General features: G+C 35.7%; 2 protein-coding genes across 2 annotated transcripts in view; one reads left to right on the top strand and one right to left on the bottom strand.

Moving 5' to 3' along the window:
- Positions 1-238: 238 nt before the first annotated feature.
- LOC103500857 (pescadillo homolog) lies at positions 239-7,249 on the bottom strand. Its single transcript, XM_008464300.3, has 13 exons — positions 7,006-7,249; positions 6,795-6,880; positions 5,934-6,188; positions 5,697-5,822; positions 5,428-5,512; positions 5,231-5,341; positions 2,952-3,045; positions 2,595-2,851; positions 2,137-2,244; positions 1,909-2,030; positions 1,147-1,366; positions 806-1,030; positions 239-500 (listed from the first exon to the last, which is right to left on the bottom strand). The coding sequence occupies exons 1-13, from the start codon at positions 7,045-7,047 to the stop codon at positions 417-419; spliced, it is 1,815 nt and encodes a 604-aa protein (XP_008462522.2). The 5' UTR covers positions 7,048-7,249; the 3' UTR covers positions 239-416.
- A 12,582-nt stretch (positions 7,250-19,831) lies between these two features.
- Positions 19,832-23,565, top strand: part of LOC103500868 (vacuolar fusion protein MON1 homolog) — a 43,044-nt gene continuing 39,310 nt past the window's right edge. Inside the window, exon 1 of the mRNA XM_008464312.3 lies at positions 19,832-20,550. Coding sequence (XP_008462534.1) covers positions 20,011-20,550 — 540 coding nt within the window. The 5' untranslated portion in view covers positions 19,832-20,010. The remainder of the gene's footprint in view (positions 20,551-23,565) is intronic.

The raw sequence follows: 23,565 nt of genomic DNA, 5'->3' as shown, positions 1-23,565 counted from the left end.
TTGGATAAAACTCACGAACCAACCCAACTCAAAATTCTCGTTAATTTGAACTCAAACTAGCCCTTAGGTTGATTCGTCAAAAATGATTTAGTAATTTAATCATTCTTATATACTATTTTGGGAAGCCAAGAATTACGGAAAACTTTCCATCGACTCATAATTTTAAATCCATCAAACTATATCACGGAGAATGGCGGGGTGATAGAGCATGGACTGGGTTTTTAAAATGATTCAGGAGTTCTAAAAGTATAAAGTAGTAAATTGGTGTTAAAAATTCTATAAAAACAGAAACATAAAGTTTAGGAACCTTCAAGAGAGACATAAACAACAAAGTACGATTCCTTTGAACAACCTAATCAACCATCTAAAATATAATATTACAAATGATTAAGGACAAAATTGTGGTTGCCAATGACTTACTGCGATTTGTGAGATTCTTTATGCTTTTTCTTCCTTTCATGCAGAAGATCAATTTTCCCCTTCTTCGTTCTTTTACCAATCTGATAACAATAAGAGAAATTTCTCAGAACTCAAAACAACGTTTTGAAAAGAGACGTGAAAGTTGTTTTTTTAGAAAGATGGATAGAGTAATGTGTAATTAAATTGGGACTTGAAAATATGGTTCTCAGATGACTTAGAGTAATATGTATGAAGAATAAATTAAGGTTGTGTATATTCATCCTATGGATGCATATACCTTCAACGGCCTCGGAAAACAAAAACAAAAACAAAAAACAAAAGCGAGAGCCCAATTATGTATGTTTATGATAGGACTATTAAGAAAAAAATTCAAGCACTATCATACCTGCATAGCTTCATAAAGATTTTTCTTCTTCCGAGACATCATAACCTTCGACAAGTTATCAGTATCTTCGGCCATTTGTTGATAATCAGGGAGGTTGGTGTCCTCACCACCCTCATTCTCCTGATCAGGCAACTGCTTATCAAGCTTTGAAATAGCTGAAGGATACTTTCCTCCTTGAAGCTCCAATTTCAACTCATCATGATACTCTTTCTCAAGAGCCATCATCTGCATTGGGGAAAATACAAATAACAAAATTGAGTGTACACAACAGTTTAAGCAGCAGTTGGACTGAAATGTTAGCATTGCCACTGTTCGGTGGGTAGCATTTAGCAAAAGCATACCTTTTGTTTCATCTCAGCAGCTTCGATAGCCTTGGCTCGATCAATGACACCTGCATCCAATAATTTCTGAGGATCATCCAAATCTTCTTTCCCTACTCCCGGCAATGGCAAGACTTCATTTTTGGCATCCGCCTTCAACTTGTTAAGGGTCACAGCATAATCAGGAACGTATCCTTCTGCATCATTGTCAACAAAAGGTGACAAGTGTGGAGGAGGATCCCTGTGGGTGTTTAGAAAATAGATATATTAATTTGAAAGAATAAATAATAAGGCTTAAAAATAAAATATATACTAAATTTTATGTTATGAAGTATGTACACAGAAAAATAGAAAAGAAAATCCAAGAGTGGGTTTTTAAAATAATTCATTTAATTACATCCAAAAAAACAATCTTTTATTTCAAAACTACTAAGATACTATATCTATCACTTGAAAAAACATCGAATTCTGAATTTACTGAAAGTTTCGAATCCAATGCATTTTAATTAATTTTGAAAGTTCTGAAGTTGATGAACGTAAATAAATTTAGACACAACAAATGCAGCCTGAAAACAACAAAATGGTGTGTTACTTGGTAATTGTTTTATTTTTTTTTTTTTTTTTGAAAAGAAAAAAAGTTTTAGAAACATGGACAAACTTCTAATTCATAGAGTTGCTTTATATTAAAAGAGCATCTGAATACATTCCTCAAAGAACTTGGAAACTCGAGTAATTAGATAATTCACAGAAGCAAATTCCATTGATTTTAAAAAATGGAAGTACCTTCCCACCAAATAATCCTCAGTCGGTAAGATCATCCGATTATTCACACAATCAAAAACCCATTGTGGCTGAACATAGTCTCTGGAGAGGAACTTGTGAGTCTGTGTTGACCGGTCAACAATCTGCATTTAGAAACATTCAGGAAGAGATGAAAAGACTTGCAGGAGGCCAAGTATTATAACCATATCATATATAAGCAACACAAATGCGTCATATTTACTGGCAAACCTGATGGGTAATGGTTTTTTCAGATTCCCTAAATGGTGCTCCATCTCCTTCCCACGAAACCATGCCACCAAATGCAGGAATGATGAAAAGCAGTGATTCTCTATGAACCTAAACATGGGAGTTGGGATAACATTGAAAGATAGTAAACCATAAGATCCAGATTCTAGAAAGGAGGCATCGGTTATTGAAACAGCAGTTACCAGTATCTAATATCCATGGTAGTAGAGACTGAAAAAAAGATGACAATTTCATTTTCAATATCCACCAACTAACTATCTAGTAACACGCTTATGGATATGATACATCTTCCCTCCAGTCTCTGAAACCTCTCTTTCTAGAGTTTTTGAATTTTTCTTCTACTGGATTTTCAAATTACTGCATAGAGTCTACTTACACAATTCTATCTCATAATTCTCTAATTAATTCAATCAGTATGACAAAATGGAACATAATCTTACCTCCCGGCTCAAGAAGAACTTCATATTCTTAAAAAGTTTCTTGCATTCTCGAGTATCTTCATCCTCGTCCTCATCCATACCAGCTGCATCTTCAACAAGATGCATCAACGCTGTTGGCTCATTTAAGGGAAGCTGGTGTTGAAGCTGCGCAAGTCTAAGCTCAGAGTCTTCGGCATCTACTTTTCCAAATGGTGAATTAGGGTTTACTAAGGAAGTTTTGGTGTTGGCATCGAAGAATCTTAACAAAGCATAAAATTCTGCATATTCACAAAATAATAATGACGAATGAGAACGATAAGGTGAATAAGATTACAGAAATTCGAATTGATAATCTTTTCAACTGAACATCAAAATCACCTGCTGCCAAAGCCTCTAAACGAGGGTCCAGAATCGGAGGGTACTCCAAATTAATTGAGTTAAATAAGTGTTTGTTCACATGGGCAAGAAGTTTCTGCACCCATAATAATTTCAAAGCATCTAGTGAACATCAGAAACAAGAAGGAAAACATTCCAAATAGGTGAAAATTAACATGGTGCATGAGCGTTACACTTTTTTTTCCTCTTTTCCTCATTAGAATTGAATAATTAAGAGTCCAAACAAATAGAACACTGCAGTTTTTTTATTTCTAATCCAATGGAAAAATGATTGTGCTTGTACAATAACCAATTAGTAGTTGGCACATCTAGATTTTTTTATATCCATCATGTAGACCAAATTATTTGGCTTGAATGGAATAATAATCTTCAATGTTAGGAGTGTCAAATGCCGGATGGAATGTGACATGCATTAAAAAATATTATATTTCTCAATTATTCATGCTTGGAACTACTTGTAACACAATCATAATGGGTTGGCCTAATGGTTAAACGGAGATATTTTGTCAACAAAGGGCTAAGAGATCATGGATTCAATTCATAGAGGCCACCTACCTAGGATTTAATATCCTTGTTGACAACTAAATGTTGCAAGTTCAAGTAGGTTGTCCTATGAAATTCACATAAACTGGTCTAAACACTACTTATATAATAAAAAATACTACTCATAAATCATAACCAGTATATTCAAAGTGCAAGGCACACCCTACGGACAAACTTATTGATCGCCTCATTGCCTCAAGGCAAGAGGCAACAAAAAACGCCGCCTGATTAAAGCGAGACACAATTAATAAAATAATAAATAATAATATTATAAATTAAAAAATACTTAAGATTAGGAAGAAATTAACTCAAATAATCTTGAGGAAAAAAAATTTGAAAAAAGATATAAATAAGTATGCTTTTAAATAGGAAAGAAGATAGTGGTATGAGTAGACTTTATTAGAGTAGAAATATTGTCATTTGACAGTTTGGCTAGCCTGCAGCTAGCAATTCTTTATTTCCATCAAACACTTAAATGTTTGTAGCCATGTGCTCAATTCTTCTTGGAATGTATAGCTACTACTCCTCTTCTGAATTACAACCCTTTACTTCTTCTTCATCTTCATCTTTTTTTCTCTCTTTTTTTTTTTTTTTTGATAAACTGCTAAAAAGTGAATGAACAAAAAGAGAGACGCAACATCTTTGATCTAGTTTCTACTTCTTTGACTCTCTTTTCCTTTAATTCTTCTTCCTTTCTTGACTTTTCTGTAATTTTACTTTTGCTAACTTTGATACTTCCTCTTAATCAGAGTATTGGAGAGGAATTTCCTTCTCTTGAAAAAAAAAAAAAGTTGATCAATTGAACAAGGCTTTAAGGCCTCACCACTCGCCTCTGGCGAGCACCCAATTGTGCCTCAACAACATTGCTTGTAGCACAATTTCTTATTTGCCCAGGTCGTTTTCACATGCTCTGTCAGAAACCAATGTAAAAAAGAGGAGAAAACAAGTATACACTAGCTTCAAGGTAGTTCGTCGCCCACACCATCCCCAAAGAAAACTATTCCCAAGATCTTGTTACATCCCCAGGTATCCTAACCATTATTGTTTTCAACATTTGAATATAACAAATAGCAAATTTGCCTCACCTTGAAATAAACCACTCCCCTACTACAAAACTAACTGATCTATAGTTAATTTTATGGCATGCTGGGGTGTGCATGGTTATTTGGGATATTTGGGCAAACGGAAAGATAGGGTGTTTCGGGGTAGAGAGAGGGGCATAGTGAGATTTGGTCTTTGTTTAGAGATCACGTGTCTCCTAGGACTTCGGTTCCGAACATTTGTAACTATTCTATAGGAAACATTTTACTTAGTTGGTACCCCTTCCTTTAGTGGGCTGGTTTTTTTGCCACCCTTGTATTCTTTAATTCTTTCTCAATGAAAGTCATTTTATCAAACAAAGTTAATTTTGATACATATCATGTTCCTCTGTTTTCTTCTTTTAATATTCCATCTCTCCAAGTTTAGTTCCTTGAAGAGAGCATTTTCTGTGCATATTTTAGTTATACATTTAGATTGACAAAGTTATTACAAATAAACAAAACGAGTGTGTGAGCATACAACAAACAAGCCCACAAAAAGGAGTCAATGAAAAGTAATGACTTCCATCCAAAAGAATAATACTAAAAACTACAAGAATGTTCACAGGAAAGACAGCTAATAAGACGAACCAAAAACTTAAATAGAATGACTGAAAAGACTACATAGGACCAAAGTACCTCATAAAAATCCATGAAGTTAAGAATAACAGTTAAGTCGACATCATCAGTCAATATCTGATGCAGTGAATGCGGGGCGAGCCATGTAATCTTTTGACCTTCTACCTCAGCCTAGACAAACAACAGAGGTAAGAAAATGCTTTGGCTTATAAAATGCTTCACATACATCCAATATCACAATATAACTCCTGACATACCTGATAGTAGATACCTTTCACAGATATAAATACTTTTCGTAGTTTATGAGTTCGAGAAATAAATGCTTGCCATTCATGACTCAACCTAGCAAAAGATATAAAAGGAATATTCATTTTGTTACCATGCCAATAATACAAGAAAAGTTCAAAATAGTAAAAATAAATAATAGTAATTCACAACTTTTTTAAAGAAATAATAATTAATTAATTAAAAACAACAACACATAATTGTAATTCATAAAAATTTCTTGTGGCCAGTATATACGAACCTCCGACATTCATGAATGCGCTTTGCCTCAACCTTTAACCTCTCTTGAGCAGGTAATGCCGCAAATAGATGTACCAGTGAGAGACAATCATCTAGATCTCTTAGTACATCAATGAATTTTGGGTACCTAGAAGGGCAAACGTAGCACAGAACAAATGGAAAGAAATTAATATGGGCAATGAAAATGAAAACAAAATATTTAATTCTCTTAGTAGGAAGGGAAAAAAACTTTACAAACCTCTCCTTTATTATTCTGAGTAATCCGGATAGATATGTAGGCTTGCGTTCTATTAGAAAGTTTGCACGCTCTTTATTCTTCTTTGCATCAGCTTTTTTTATCTTCTTTTCATACGCCCTAATCTCTCTACATTTCTCCAAAAGTGGCTCGTGATGAAGAAAAGCAATGTCCTTCAAATGGTAGTAAGTGTGGTGATTTCCTTTAACTTTCTTTTTTGGCTCTCGAGGAAATATTCCCTTGTAAATGCATAATTTCCTGTCATAATAATAAAGACCAAATCCTTGTTTCAATAATGATTATTTTCAATCAAGATACACGTTATACAAAGTTACCCTAATTCAACCAGCTTCGATATAACATCTTAAGACACTATTTTCAACGAATGCAACTGCTTTTATTGAGAAAAAAATATATAGAATACAAAGGGAATAAAAAAACCAAGCCCGAAAAAAAATAACAGAGAAAGGATTTTCAACTAAGTATGATACTGATTGTTTCAATAATGATTATTTTCAATCAACGTAAGACACACAATTGTTTCATATCAGGTACTTACAATTAAAGAGAAACATGTTCAATCTTTAAAAAAAAAAAAAAAAACACACACACACAAGAACATTTACTTCGTACCATCGATGATTCTAATGAATTTTTTACCCAGCTTTAACGTGTATATATGTAGAAAATAACTCAAAATTATTCCCAGATTTGTAATATACGAGCAAACAGAACTATTCACTTCATCCTCGCGATTACTACGAATTCAGATGAAACTCCAACTTAAGCTACAAAACTAGCAAAACTACAAAGCCAAATCGATACTAATACCATACAATTCATGCGAGGTAAAATAAAAAATACCTGAAAAGCGGCAAACCAATTTGCAACTGCTTGACAGCCTGCGACCTGGTCACATATCTCGCTGCGTTACCTTCCTTCTTCTGCCCCTGATAAACGACGGAAAGTAGGAAAAGAAAGCTAAACAAAACATTCTGGTCGTCGAACATCTTGAAAATCCCGAATATCAGCAATTAACAGTAACGAAAACACATGGAAACAAAAACGAACTTACCGGCGGCCTGTAATGCTTCTTCCTCGTGACTTTATTCACCATTTTTCTGTAGCTGAATCGAAGAGAAGGAATTAAACCTAGCAGAACTCAATTAAAGGAGAGTTCATAGATGGAGGAAGTGCATAAAAGGAGAAGAAAGAGAAGTAGTGGTGAGGAGGAGGAGACGTCGGCGGCGGCAGCTGCAGAGAGGGAAAAAAAGAGAGAGAATATGAGAGTGGGAGAGGAGAGAAAAGCGTATGAGTAGAAACTTAGGGCCGGACTTGGCTGCCCTAGTGAACACCTAAATGGGCTTTCGCGTGGATTTTAGTTTGGGCCAACTCGCAAAATTGGGTGGTTCATTTGGATTTAGGAAAAAGCGTAGGAAAAAAAAAGGAAAAATAGTCTGAATTATTTTGCCTTAACTGCCGGAATAACTTTTCCATTCTTTCTGTCCAAAAAGTATCTCTTTGGATGACAATTATCTATTCGTTGAGATCAAAAAAATCAAACAAAATATCGCATATTCCAATGAATACACACTTAAGATAATTATTAACTAAATCAAAAAATTATTCATTAGTTTCAACCTTCCTTAATTATCAGTATAAAAATCAATAAATTAATGAAAAATAACTTCAAATATCCAATTTTTTATCTAAATTGAATTTATCCCTAAAATCATGTCAAAGATAATGTAATATCCATTAATTTCATCATTTTTTATTTTTTAAATTATTTACGAAAAAAACATACATAAATTAAGTAATTTTAGATTCAAAATTGACCTTTTGTATTTTTTAAAATATTTAAGGAAAAATATACAAAAATTAATTAATTTTAAATACAAAATTGAATCACATCCTAAAATCATGTCAAAGATAATGTGATATTCATTGATTTCATCATTTTCTATTTTTTAAATTATATACGAAAAAACCATACATAAATTAAGTAAATTTATATTCAAAATTGACCTTTTATATTTTTAAATTATTTATGAAAAAATATACATAAATTAATTAATTTTATATTTAAAATTGAATCACTTCTTAAAATCATGTCAAAGATAATGCATATCATTAATTTCACCATTTTTTATTTTTAAAATTATTTACGAAAAAATATACATAAGTTAATTAATTTTAGATTCAAATTTGAATCCTTTCCTAAAATCATGGCAAAGATAATGCAGTATCCATTAATTTTACCATTTTCTATTTTTAAACTATTCCTAAAATAATGGATATCTTCTTAATACTCGACCACTACATCAACTGAGAGCTATAGAAAACGCATAGTAGAGTAAAAAGAAAAACATATAACCATTGTTGAATCTATGGAGTATACAACAACTATAAGTCACCGAATATATGATTCCCATCATAATTTTACTCCATACAAGAGTTGTATGGAGTAAAATAGAAATATAATGTTTGAATTTGTAAAATACAAATTGCACACCTTAATTTAATTAAGATTATTACTTTAAATCCCTAAAATTATGCCAACAATAGTATTTGTTATATATCACACCGTAAAATTATGTCAAATATAATGTTTAAGTCCTTATATTTAGTTTGTATCTTATATAAAACAATTATTTAATATACATCTCTCATATGCCACGGATGACAATTATCCATATACAAATATAGTGTATTTGTTTAGATAAAAAAAAATCAAACAAAATATCACATATCACGAATACAGTATATTTGTAAACAATAATTCTTAACTAAATCAAAACAAATATTATATTGTTCCAACAATCTCTAAAGATATGCCTCAACCTCCCGTAATTATTAGGGTACAAAATACTGTGTATTAGTTTTGGATTCTTAAATTGAATTCCTAAAATTATGTCAAAGATAATGGACAATCCATTAATTTCACTATATTTTATTTTTCAAATTATTTACAAAAAAAAAATATACAAAAATAAATTAATTTTAATTAAATGAATAAAATTATGCCAAAGATAATGGATATTCTAATTTTATCAATTTTTATTTTTTAAATTATTTACGAAAAAAAACATACATAATACAAATTCTTAATTTGAATTCCTAATGTCAAAATTTTGAGGTAAAAATTTTCAACATTAAGATTTTATTTTGTTGGGTGTTAAAATTATTTAAGTTTCGAAAGGAAAAAAAGAAAAAAAAATATAAATTTTATAATATTATAAAATAATATAATATAATATAATATGAATTATATTATTATTATTATATCATTTTTTAAATCCTAAATTCATCATCATCTTCTTCATCTCAGCTGCAACCCCCCAACTCTCATCTTCTTTTTCTTTAAAATCACACGGTTGTCGTCGCCCCTGCCTCTCTTTTCTCCACCCATATCTCCGACGACAATTTCCCTTCATTCGTCGAAGCCGCCACCGTCACCTTAGTTCTCCGTCAAGCTCCTGTTCGTCGTTAGTCACCATACCCCGAGCCGCTCCCTTTTCCATCTCCTTTGCGTCGCAACGTCCGAATTTGAAGCAAGCAAACTGTGTCTGCTCCAACCGATGTTTGTCCACGAAGCTCTGGCTGCCATCGTTGCATCTCCATGAACCCAACCGCTGTCACGATCTCTCATTCAGGTAAGCTTGTTGCAACATCCATCATTCTCCGTAGCACGTTGTCGCACCAGGACGTGCTCTCCTCGTCGTTGAAGAAGCTTCCGTCCTCGAGCAGTCATGTCCCAAGTCGCGCGCCATCCGAGCTGATCTTCTAGTTATCCAAGCCGCTCGCATCGTCTGCTTCCTATTGAGCCGTCCGAGTTGCTTTCTTTGTTACCCGAGCCATGTAGGCTATTTTCTTCCAAAGTGAAGAAAGAGATGCTAAGGATTTCAATTGCTTCCAAACTCCAAATAATGAATGGTGGGTGCATAGTTTGTATTAATTATAGGGCATTTGTAGATTCGGTTAAAAATGTATTTATAAATTACATTTGTCAATTAGATAAGGACATTTAAGGCATTGTTCTCCCATTTATTATTTAAAAATTTTATGTTTTGCTGTTTTGTCAATTTAAAAATAAAATTGTCATTTATTCAAAATAAACCTCTAATTTTGTTATTCTTCTTGTTAGCCCTTGGATTTATGGCAAAATTCGAAAAAAAATAACATTTTTTTGAAAACAGGTCGTATATGTGATGTGAGGTGGACTTTGATAATATCATGTTTGCCTCTAATATGTAGAGATGTCCATGGGGAAGGGCCAAGAATGCCACACCCCGTCTCCATCCCCACCCCATATCTCATTCCTCATCCCCACCCTCTCTCCATCCCCACCCCATATGTGAGGTGGGAATTCTGCTTTTGTTTTAATCTCATACAATACAATCAATAAACATGAACTTTACTTGAAGCATGACATAAAAGCTTCATTTTGAAATCATGCTTTCCAGAATCAAAACTTAACATAAACATGTATAAAACGACAACATGCTTTCTACTATATACATGATTCAAAAGAAGGAAGAACTTTGGAAAACTTTTCATTTTCTTTAAAAATCACTCACAAACTTAAGGTTTTTTACTCATAATGCTTTGCCCAACCCTATTCTCACTGGATAGCTCCTTAACAGCACAACTCTTAAATAATTTCTTCACAAAAACTCAAAATAACCCTATTTTCTCTTGTCTAAATATTTTACTTATACTATACTAATCCTAAGTTAATTAAGTCACCCTTAAACTTTTATAAACTTGTTAGTAAGGGTGTAAATGGATTGAGTTGGAAAGGTCGGGTTGGTCAGGTTAGTAACTCGAATAACCTGAATTATATTCCCAACCCAACTCTAACCCTTAAAATATGGGTTGGGTTAGGTTGGGTTATATTTTTTTTAATTCCTAATGTTTGTATGGTTTAAAATTGTTGTACCGATAAATACTTACATCAAAAAATTCAAACATCCATAAATTCAAAGTTTCAAACTTTTATTATAAAAGTTCAACATTTCAAACATTATCAATAAATATTAAATAAATAGTAAATATCTAAAATATAAGGGAAATTTTCATAAATATAACAAACTACTAAAATATTTACGACCCGTGTAACAAAGCCCATAAAGTTAATCATTTTTTAAATATTTCAAGTTTGATATTCCATATTTCTTCTTCTCTTTGCAAATTTTTTATCGTCTTTCTTCCTTTACTCTTTTTTTTTTCCGCTGCGATTTCTTTCTATCTTTCTTCTTTTCCTCTTTTTTTTTTTTTACTGGTAGCCAAATCTAATTTCTTTCTATCGTCTTTCTTCTTTTTCTATTTTTTTTTCGCTGCATGCATCGTATTTCTTATTTTCTTTCTCTTTTTTTATGTTGTTTAGGTTATGGTAACCAAATCTAAAAGATCGTGTATAAAGAATCTTGAAAAAAATTATTTAGCCAAATCTAAACGATCGTGTAGTCAAATCTAAATGACCAAATCTAAATGATCGTGTAACCCAATTAATTAAACGATCGTGTAACCAAATTAAACGATAAAATTAAAAAAAAATAATTCGTTTAGATTTGGCCAAATCTAAACGATCGTGTACCAAATAATAGCCAAATCTAAACGATCGTGTACCAATATATTACGCGCGTTGTTGATAGACCATTTTTGTTATTTTCCATTGTGGGCCTGTAGGCTTTTTCCGTTTTTAGAATTCTTATATACAGTGTAAATGTTTTGTCGCTTTGTTATATATATATATATATATATATATATATATATATATATATATATATATATTAATAATTCGGGTTGGGTTGGGTTAACACAAAATTTTCAACCCCAACCCAACCCAAAAAAAAAACCCAAATTTTTAACTTAACCCAACCTATATTTTAAACTAATCCAACCCATATAATATGGGTTGGGTAGTTCGTGTTGTTGAGTTATTCAAGTTATTCTTACACCCCTACTTGTCAACTCATGTTTACTTAAATTCTAAGCCTTTGCATGTATAAACACCTTGATTCTAACTCCACCGAATACTTAACTCTTAGTGATCCTGGGTGAAATTGGTTCGAGATCACCAATTACCCTTTCATGTCTTCAATCTTGGCTAGCACAACCCCGAGAATGCCCCGAGATCCTTTCATCTTTCCCTTTGACCCTCAATCTCGATTGGACTCATGCCTGAGATTGCCTGAGATCTCCTTAATCCTGCTTCTCTACATCCAATCTCAGTTGAACAAGCACCGAGATGGCCCAAGGCCCGTACTTAAAACCTTTCTATTCTGCATCTCGGGCTTCCACAACCTCGAGATGACCTGAGATTTGCTCCCTACCTTTTTTGTCTTTCGATCTCGGTCTATCACAACCCCAAGATGCACCGAGATTTACCTTTTGCTTTCCTTCTTACTCGAGATGGTTGCCTCAAGATTCTCTTTATTTTTTAGGCTCGGATCTTACACATCTCTAGGTTAAGCGAATAAGTGACATCAGACAAGACAAGAGGAAGTCACCGCTAAGTACTTGATGTGCTATGTGTCACAATCGTAACTTTCAAACACGATTGTGCGACACTTGTTCTGCTCAGTCAACAAGTCAGGCGTTCGATATTCGAAACCCGCGGACAAACTCGCGGTATGATGTAGCCTCCCTCCACGTTCTCGGAAAAATATTTTTATAAAACGGAAGAGAGAAAGTAAATAGTTGAAAACATCATAAAGAAAGCATTGAAGACTGTTAATTGCAAAGAAAATAGCTTAGCTTGCAAAGAGTGCGACAAGGCTTGGGCGGGGGTCGGACTATTCATGTACCCCTATAGTACATATTGAGATTTTTGGCCTTGGCAGGCTTGCATATGAAAAAGCCGAAATGTCACACTGTGACTCGACGACACGAAAACAAAAGAATTAACCTAGACTATTTTCGAGACATAAAGATAAAGCGATTTAGGGGTATTCGGGCATACGACCATGGGTAAATAATACCTTGGACAAGTATGCCCTTGACATTCTCCCCCACTTAAATGGTTGACGTCCTCATAAACTGGCGAAGCTGGAGCTCTTCGGTCGTCTGCGTCCACGCTTCAAGGTCTTCGACATGTCTCCACTTATTACCTCCACGGGGGGCTTCTTCCACTTCACTAGGAATTTATGTATCTCCCTCGTGGGCCTTCTACTAGTCCTTACTCTGTGAGCAAGGACTTCCTTAACTTCTTTGTCTTCCTCCAGGTCCAGGTTGACAGATAATCGTACGGCATTGGTGCACCGTTAATTGGAAGCTTGGTCATCCACTCGAACTCAAGGGGCATCGCTTTTGATCTACCCTTATCTCCATCGGCCTTAAAGTTTCTTCAGGCACACTCGAGCGATGTCGGCCATCTGTTTTCATTCCTGTCCAACTCTGTGGACTTGAGGGCGATCCCCTACATAAGGGCCATCAGCGAGCGGCGGTAATACATAATGCCTATTACCTTTAATCGCAAACGGACTTCTCTTGATCAGCGAGTCTGTTTGAGCACTACGACCAAATTGGGTTACATTCAGTAGCTGAACCCAATTCTTGTCTGCCATCAACACAATGATGCATATATTCTTCGAACACACAGCTGAATTGCTCGGCTTCAACTTTAGGAGTCTTGGTCGTATCGACAACCCCAAGACTTAGCCCCTCGATCCAGGCTTGCTTCAAACCATTGAAGGCGGCCTGACACTCGAGGATCCCACTCCATTGAGTGTCTTCTTCTCTCAACAACCCACTTTGGTGGCACTCCCCCACATGACCCAGCACGTTTATCTGGCTCTGCACAGAACAACACTTTCCCCCCTTGGCATCGGTAAGACTCAGTGGCACCACGGGGAACTCGTATGCTTCATGTCCAGTGACACAAGTTGTCTCGAGTCCCTTTGTCTTCGTTGTTCTTACTCGACGTTACCTCGATCGGATGTCTAACCTCGGGAAATACTTCACTCCACATGGGCAGTCAAACAACCTGGTGAGTGCGAGGAGTGGATATTTGCGACGAACTGTGAGCTTACTCTGGATACGGCGGTCAATACACTGTTGTGGGCTTCTGTCCTTCTTCTTTAAGGGAAGGACATGGACTCCATACGGAGCTTGTACAGGTCTACTAAATCCTGTATTCAACAACATCTTCGATGGTTTCCGAAGTTTGGCTAACTCCGGCGGTGCCATGCGATAAGCATTCTTCACAGACGCTTTTGCCTCTAGCAACAATTCTATCACGTTGTCGATCGTCCTTCGCATCGACACGGATTTGGGCCAACTATTTGGCAGCACATCATGTCACTTCTCTTAGACACACAGAGTGTCTTTGGGGACTGTCTCCCCTGGCTTTTCCAACGGCCCAAACAGAATTATCGCGGATGATGGTTCCTCTTGGGCGGGACTCTCATCTAGTTGCATGGCCGATATCATTTTAAACCCGTTAGGCTGACGAATATATGCTTGTACTACCGTGGGGAAAGATCCGGTAATCGCTAGACATTTGGCTGAGGGCATTGGTATGACTTGATATTCAAGGAGGAACTCTATTCCTAATACTACATCGAAGTCGTCCATCTTTACAACCACAAAGTCTACAGGGCCTTTCCATCCTCCCAATTTTATCGTCGTTCGCTTCACTAGTCCGACGATAGGTAGGGCAACAAAATTCATGGCCTTCATTCTTCTTGAATCCTTCTCTCAACGGAGCTTTAGACGTCTAGCTTCTGCCTCTGTTATGAAGTTGTAAGTTGCACTAGAATCAATCATAGTGCTCTTAGTCTGCTTTTGGTTGATCCAGGTGCCAACATACAATAAGTCCCTTTCCACTCGTACGTTTCTCTCCCCTGACTTTTTCTGGAGAGACGACATGTACTTTATGGCCCTTATTCGAGTCTTCTCACCCCCATCTATCTGGCCCACTTCATCCTCATCTTGATTTGACTTATCATCTGAATCTGCGATTAATGAGGCCTAAAATGCATGGAAGTCGGCTTTATTCGGGCATTCTCTTACCAGATGTGGCTTCCCACATATGAAACAACTGAGGGGACGTTTAGGTGGGCTTCGATTATTCAGCCTTCGCCATGTGTTCTCTGTGTTTGATTGGTGAGGTCTGCGGTCTTTACCAGGACATTAGTCTCCCCCAACAACTTTGGAAGAACTTGGACGACTATTCCTGTTCCTTCCAGGTGAGGAACTTTGGTGATGTCTCACATATTGAGAGTCACTTGTTAGATCGAACAACTGTTCGGCTGCTGCATACACTGACGTGAGGTCTTGAACCATTTGTTCATACAACTTGGCCTTTGCCCACGGTTTCAGCCCTTCGACAAAACAGAAGACTTTGTCTTTCTCTAACATATCATGAATGTCTAACATCAACCCTGTGAACTGTTTCACGTACTCCTGAATCTTGCCAGTGTGTTTTAGATCGCTCAATTTTCGTCGAGCAAGGATTTCCACATTCTCGGGGAAGAATTGCGAGCGGAGTTCTTTCTTCAGGACGTCCCAAGTATCTATTGTGCAACGCCCTTCCTGTATGTCCATGTATCAGGACCTCCACCACAACTTGGCATCTTCAGACAGATGCATCGTTGCCAATGTCACTTTGGCTTCTTCGGTAACGGTGTTTGTAGCCTTGAAGTATTGTTCGAGGTCAAAAGTATAGTTCTCTAAGGCCTTTGCATCTCTAACTCCACAGAAGGGCTTTGGTTTCGGGATCTTTACTCTGCTAATCAGAATTGCTCCTCCAGCTGGAGCTTGGTTTGCCATTGCTCGCATTGTGAGATTCAGCCTCGCGTTCTCGTCTGTGATTTCATTCTTAATGACATCGAGGGTAACTTAAAAATCCTCTGACATGCCGTTTATCATCTCTAAGAGTGTCTTCTGAGAGCTATCTAGCTCGCTGACACGTTCTTCAATGTAGACAGCAAAACCCGATGAATTTTCCCCACGCTCGTAGTTAACAGTTCTTCTGACGTTTGTGTTTGCTTCTAGGGTGTCGACTCTTGCCAACAACTCTTGTATCGGTAACCCTTCGACACAGCCAGCTACCGCACCAACCGTACCAACTTTCTCAAAAATTTCTTCAACACGGGACTCCAAGTAGCAGATGGAGTCGGGAACTTCGATTAGGTAGAGCATATGCTCTTCTAGCTCTGCTAGTCGGTCTCTCTGGGCCTTACCCGATGGATCCACCGACGACATACTTTAGTCTTACTGTCAATTAGCTGATTTGGCTCTGATACCACTTGTCACAATCATAACTTTCAAACACGATTGTGCGGCACTTGTTCTACTCAGTTAACAAGTCAGCCGTTCGATATTCGAAACCCACGGACAAACTCGCGGTATGATGTAACCTCTCTCCACGTTCTCGGAAAAATGTTTTTATAAAACGGGAGAGAGAAAGTAAACAGTTGAAGACATCATAAAGAAAGCATTGAAGACTATCAATTGCAAAGAAAATAGTTTAGCTTGCAAAGAGTGCGACAAGGCTTGGGCGGGTGTCGGACTACTCATGTACCCCCTATAGTACATATTGAGATTTTTGGCCTTGGCAGGCTTGCATATGAAAAAGTCGAAATGTCACACTGTGACTCGGGGACACGAAAACGAAAGAATTAACCTAGACTACTTTCAAGACATAAAGATAAAACGATTTAGGGGTATTCGGGCATACGACCATGGGTAAATAATACCTTGGACAAGTATGCCCTTGACACCATGCAGTATCAGTAGTTAGCTTACGTTTTATAATATCCTTTAATTTGTAAGTTGTATGCTTGTGTTGTAATAATTTATTGAACGTGGGTGGTTTTCCCATGTCTCCATTTTTCTCTCAACTTCCCACTTCTTCACTGAAGAGGGAGTTACTGGTACGCATACACATAACGTTTTCTTTTGTAAAAAAAAAATTCTCCCATTCTCTCTGAATTTTTTTCTCTTAGGAAAAATTTTCTCTTCCAATTTGGTTCCCACAAACCATCAATATGAATGTTTCCAAGTGGTGGTGCTCCAAATTGGTGTTTAGTAGATTCAGAGACGTCAACGATTGTAAGTTATTCTATGTATTTTTTTTCTTGAAAACATGTTTAGCCATAATTAATTTAAATTTTACCAATGTATTAGTATTTTTAGGTTCCAATTAAAATTGGGTTAAGGTCTTTGTAATTGTTCCGCTGTACAAAGGGGTTTCGTCCCTTCAGGGATTGGGTTGGAGAAATTAGTAATCCAAATTACATGAAATAATCTTTAGGATGCAAAGTTGGTGGAATGTCTTATCACAATGGTCTAGGATGGTTGATGGAGGTCAAACAATGGAACATTTCAACCCAACTATTTGCAACATCTACATCGATTGTTGAGAGATAAGCTACTAGGTTGTACTATCGTATCAACGAAAACTATTAAATGTAGGATAAAAAAGCTTAAAGAAATGCTATAACGCAATCTCATAGATGCTTGGACTAAGTTGTAGGGGTTCATATGGAACGACGAGTTTAAATGTGTTGAGGTGAATAAGTAAGTATTCAATGATTGGGTGAAGGTGGGGTTACAAATTTAAATTCAATAAAAGTAGTATCGGAAGTTGATACTAATTTAGAGTCATCTTAGTTCAAAAGGACTACTGAACAAGTCATTCCCTCGATTTCAAGAGTTGACATTCGTATTTGGAAAGGAAAGAGCAACTGGAGCAGATGTACAAGTTTTAGTAGCGTGACATCTAATGTTGGAGATAATTGGGGTCGAAATGATGTAGACATGAGGGAAGAATCACAAGATTATTATGTCCCAATGCCCCCCAAAGTCAATAGCATGACCCATGCATACGATAAAGAAATGCTCAACACACCAACTAGTGCATAAGTCATAGGAGCAATATCTTCAACCAACAGGGAAGCAAAAACAAACGTCTTACCACACTAAAATGTTAGATTTTTTTTTTCATACGACCAGGTGCATGCAAACTGACGATTTTTTATTGTGCTCTATAACTTTTTTTTATGGATAATTGGTTTATTGTTTAATTATTTAATAAAAATTATAATTCTCATTATTATATAACCGCATGTTATTGTATAATAATATCCATGAATATGTTATTATATTCTAAATATCCCTAATATATTATTATTGTGGGAACAATAATAAATTAAAATTAGTATGAGTTATAATTAATAATCCTGGGATGAATATATATATAGAGACATAAATTATAATCATATTTTCTTATCAGAAAATAAGAATTGAACTGACATTTTTTTTAGATTATTACATGGACACATGTCACAAATAATTGATTTTTTTTATCCTTAGACCCGAGATTATAATAGTGTCAAACATAATTAATCTATTATGATGCAATTTAACGTTATATTTAATCAGATAATTATAAAGACTGTACTCGAATTTATTATAAATTATGTAGTGAACAATGATTAGTCAAGATGGAATTTATCCCTTTGCTACGAAGGGATATCTCTGGGTCCCTCAATTAAGCTTGACTGTGGAAATGCATGGTCGTATTATAAATGAATTACTAAGAGTATTAATGTCATTTATTATTTCGGTATGCTTATTGATCGAGAAAGCAATTGAATTAGATAAAGTGATTTTGTCCATATCTTATATTCAATTATAGATATCACGTGATAAAAGGATTGAAGTAATGATTATATTAAGTTATGTTGAATCAACGACTTAATTTAATATGGGTAGCCATAATTGCTAGAGACCAATTATGACTTATGGGCTATAAAACGAGTTATGAGTCGTTGTCATATTAAATTAACCTAACGGATCACACACGAAAGAACTAGCTCACATTTTTCTTTGGGTAATTAATAAGCGCAATTGGAGAATTGGAAGCTTATTAGGAAACCTATAAATAAGACGTTAGACATTTTATTTGAGAAATATGCCAAAGATGAAAATTTGTTCGACATAGAGAGAGAAAAGCGAGGGTCGAAATTTCCACTAGTCGAAATTCCATGAGATTGCCAACACGAGATTAACTCAACTAGCACTTGTATGTATTTGTGGACAAAAAGTCCCGAGTTCAAACCTCTATTGCATTTAATACAATACCTTTCAAAAAAAAAATTCCAAATTCGAAAAATCGAATTTCTAGTTCGTGTGTGGATCTTTCTTATTAGAACAAAGGCGATTCGAATTTAGAGAGTTACATCGAACACTTGGAAAGGCTTCCACCATTTACATCTTTAATCATTTTGGATATAATTATTTATATGTCCTTGCCACTATATATTTTAGTAGTTTTTCTTGTTGATGTAATTCCATCCTTTGGGCAATTATATATTTATATTACAAACTTGTGAAAGTAACTTGTAATACAAACATATTTTGTTAAAATGACAATGTAATCGTCTTTTATTGCCCCCAGATATTAAACAATTAGAGGAGTATTTTAAATCTAACTTGTGTTGTAATCTTAATTATTATGCCTACTTGAATAGTTATAAAATTGACACAATGAAAATAAATTAAGAAATCAAAAGGTTATAAGGGACATTTTAAAAAACAAACAACAAAATATTGAAACTATCTATAAAATATAGTAATATTCATCAAAATTTCTATAGTCCATGTTTATAAAAAGAAGCGGAAAAAGAAGAGAACTAATAAAAACAATAAAACAGAATTAAAATATAGATTTCACAGCTCTCATCCTAAACACATACTTCATAACTTTAGACCAAACAACTAACACTCAAAGGTAGACTTTATAACTCCAAATTATACAACAGAATCTAAACTCCCCATACTCCAAAACTGGAGTCTATATTTATAGATTCTAAATTTGATATATTTGAAAACATGAGGCTTAATATTAGGCAAAGATTTCTTTGAAAAAGGAAGATATAGGGGAATGGGAAGTGGGTACGGGCAAATGGACCCGACCCGAAACAGTGCCACTCGGATCCTTCCCACCAAGTGGCGAAAATCTCAGCGATGGGCTTTCACGAATCTTTGATCGCACTCAATTTCCTTCTCTTTGATCAGCAAAATTAGAGCTTTCCATCGGAAAACGATTCAAGTTCTATTCCCAAAGATGTCTTGTGGGTTGAGTTCACTATCATCCAGTGATGAACTCGACGATTTTAACCCCAGAACATCACCCTCTACGCCACCTAAACCTCTCGAAGAAGAATTGGCATCTCTAGCATTGACCTTACCACATCCCCAGCTCCTCTCTGACCAAGATGATGTCAATGGCGTCTCAGATGGATTCGAGGCCGATAGGTCTATGTTTGGAATTCAACAGAGTGACGAGGAAATGAGGGTCGGCTTAGTTTTTGAAGAACATGTTGGGGGGAATTCAGTTTCGGTGGTTGAGGGGGCGACGGAGGGTTCGGATGGTGCTGGAGTTGTGTGGGGGAGGACCAATTCGGAGATTGAGGTGGATAGACCGGCTAGTCCTAGCAGCAGTGGGTATGCAGGTGAAAGAGGAAGCAGCAGTGCTAGTAGCGGGAGGTCGGAGATGGATGGAGTTGCTGAGGATGAGATACAGGAGCTGAGAGATGACGCTTCTGATGGTGAGAATTCGAATTCTGTACCCTCGTGGGTTCCTGGAAAGCGGCATGGTGATGAGGTACTGTGATTTATCTACTTGTTGACGACTGTTTGATTGGAGAATTTTGAACTCCATGCCTCTCATTGTCATTAGAGTAGATCATGAATGGATATTGATGTTTGTGACTTGCTTGGTAACTGTTTCCATTATATGTTTGGTTAGAAGGGACATTGTCTCTGAATCTTGTGAGGAGGGTGGGCTGGGTTTTTAGGAAATTTGAGGCTTAGAAATTTGGCTCTTCTAGCTACATGGCTATGGTGGTTCCTTCTAGAATCGAATACTTTCTAGTGAAAGGTTATAGTGAGAAAATATGGGTGATATTATGTTGGGGTGGGTCTTGGTTTGTGTGGTTAAAGGGACCTTGAGGAACTTGCTGAAAGAAATCTCTTTGGGTCGCCCTTGTTTTTCCAAGTGCGGGAAATTTTCCATCGTGGATGGGCTACTCGTTCAATTTTTGGAAGACCATTGTTTAGGTCCCTCATATTCTCTTTTCCCTTGTCTTTTTCATCTTTCATTTTTGTAGTACGCTTTTGTAGCCTTTTTTCTTTCTTTATATGTAGATTCCACCTTGTGCAACTTTGATCTTAGGAGACCATTCTTTAAATGAGAAAGTTTTGATGTATTTTTTTTTGTTTTCTCTTCTTCATGGGTTAAGTCATTGCCCTAGGTTTAGGAGTACCTTTGTACGGAACTATGACCCTCTATCTTGTGCAAATCATTTTTATCTTAGTCGAGTGCCCTTCATTTCCATACGTTTCTCTTCTATTCCCTTGCACTGGAGGGTATAAACCAAGTTTAAAAATTTGGTGGATTCACAACTTTAACCAAAGGTCTTCGTCACTAATGTTTGGCTCTTCGCTCTTGGTAGTGCATGTTGTGAAAATGTGTTTAAAGAAGATTTGGACAACGTGCTGTTCAGCAATAGTAGTTAATTTGCAATTTTGATTTAGGATAGCTTAAAGTGTAGCAGATGATGATGTATTTCTTCATCTGCCATTTCAGGATAAGAGAAGAATGCTCTGTCTTGTTACTTTTTTGTGGATCATTTAGCTTGAAAGAAACAAGAAAATCTTTAGAAGGGTTGATGGATCTCTTAGGGTAGGTGTCGTTCTAATTCACTTTGTAATATTTGATAGTCTTTGTTTTTCTTATGTTGGCTCCCTTTCATTGTGGGTTTGTCTGGCTTTCTTTATTGTTCTTTTAATCATTTCAGTGAATGTTTGTTTTCTCAATAAAGAAAGGGAATGGCCACTTTAAGTCCTATTAGCAATGATTTTAAATGGGTTGGTAGCCAAGTGTATAGCTGAAAGAATGTCTTTTACCTCCTTTGCATCAATCCTCTCTGATTTAAGGGTTGTAAGGTTTCATTCTTTCTCAATGAAAATTGTTGAATTTATCGAAAAGAAAAAAAGGTTTATAAGGTTTCATTTTCACTAGCATAATACGATTCCCTCCTCATTAAAAGTTGTGAAGCTTCATCAAAATAATCGATAACCTTGTTTATAATCAGGATATTATTTCGTGACATGCTAGTTTTCTTGCTATCTTGAGGGGAATTGTTCAGTGTTGTCTTTCATGGATGATGAATAAATTGCTTAGTTATTTCCCTTCTACATACTCCCTTATTATTATTATCATTTATCATTTTCTTTCTTTTTGTTGACTTACACATATTTGTTGTGTTTTCAACACTCATTTGCATCTATTCACTTTTAGACTCTAGATAACTACCTCTTTGAACCTAACTTTATGCACTTGAATTTCAAGTCATTGAGTTAGCTAGCATATTGTTAGACCTCTACTACTTTATACTTATGCAGGAGGGGTAGAAATGAGAATTCACCATCCTCTGCACCAAACTAATGTGTGATTTCAGTTGTTTACTATTTTGTGTCACATGTGTAGTTGTTTATTATCTATTGCACCAAACCAATGGGTAAGTTGAATTGTTTAATGTCTTGTGTTAGGCGTGCAGCTGCCTATCGTTTTGTAAGGCGGTGAATGACACTATTTTAGGGGTTGGGCTGTTGTATATTGAGCACTGGTTTTTGTCCTCTCTTGGTTTAGTCTTTTGGAGAGACCACCCTCTTGAATGGTGGGAGTGTACTGAGTTTTACTTGTCAATCTATTACCGAGTATTTTTGGAGAGTATCGTACAATGGTATCATATGAGGTTCATCCAAAAAAATAAAGGTTTTCATATTGGTATCATAGCGGTACATCCTTGGAAAATCAAATAAAATGGCACAAAAATGACTCCAGGAAAGAATTGAGTTGCAGAACATACTATAAGCCAATCAAGGGAAGAAATTAATAAGCTACCCGATTTGGATGCAACAATGAAGGAAGTGGTAGAAAGGGAAGGGTTCTTCCACAATTGGAAGAACAGAGGAAGGTAATTAAAAAACAACAACGGAGTATTAGGGTGATATTCCATAAGTTCGAGGATCAAAGAGTCATCACAACAGATATCCAGAAGGCAATATCCTCATTAGCAAAAGGAATGAGTGCAAGGTAGCCATCAACAGAAAAACCATTGCAAGTAAAAAGAAAATATTTAGAAGGAGAAGGAAGCCAATGCTCCAAAGTTGAAGAAGGATATGAAGACCGTAGCAAGTTCAGAAAAGTGGAAATGCTAGTGTTCGATAGAGAAAATCCAGACACATGGCTATTTTGTGTAGAGAGGTATTTTGATATTCATAGTTTATCAGAATCAGAGAAGATAACCATAACATCCATAAGCTTCATTGGAGTGGCATTGCATTCGTACCGGTGGGCTGGAAATAGAGAATCTTTCACTGACTGGAATGATTTAAAAAGACGATTATTGGATAAGTTTTGACCTTCATAGGCGGGATCGGTTAGGATACCAATTGGTTCCTTAACCTCTATTAATATCTAAATCAAAATAAAGCTCAAAAGACACCACAACTCCAAGATAATAGTCAGGAAAACACAACTATAATTACCAACCACACGGTAAACAACAACGTTCAGAATAATAAAAACAGCAAATCAAGATAACGATCTGGG

The sequence above is a fragment of the Cucumis melo genome, chromosome 12 (assembly GCF_025177605.1).
Source record: "Cucumis melo cultivar AY chromosome 12, USDA_Cmelo_AY_1.0, whole genome shotgun sequence".
Lineage (NCBI taxonomy): Eukaryota > Viridiplantae > Streptophyta > Magnoliopsida > Cucurbitales > Cucurbitaceae > Cucumis > Cucumis melo.
This window is presented reverse-complemented; position numbering and strand designations above follow the sequence as displayed.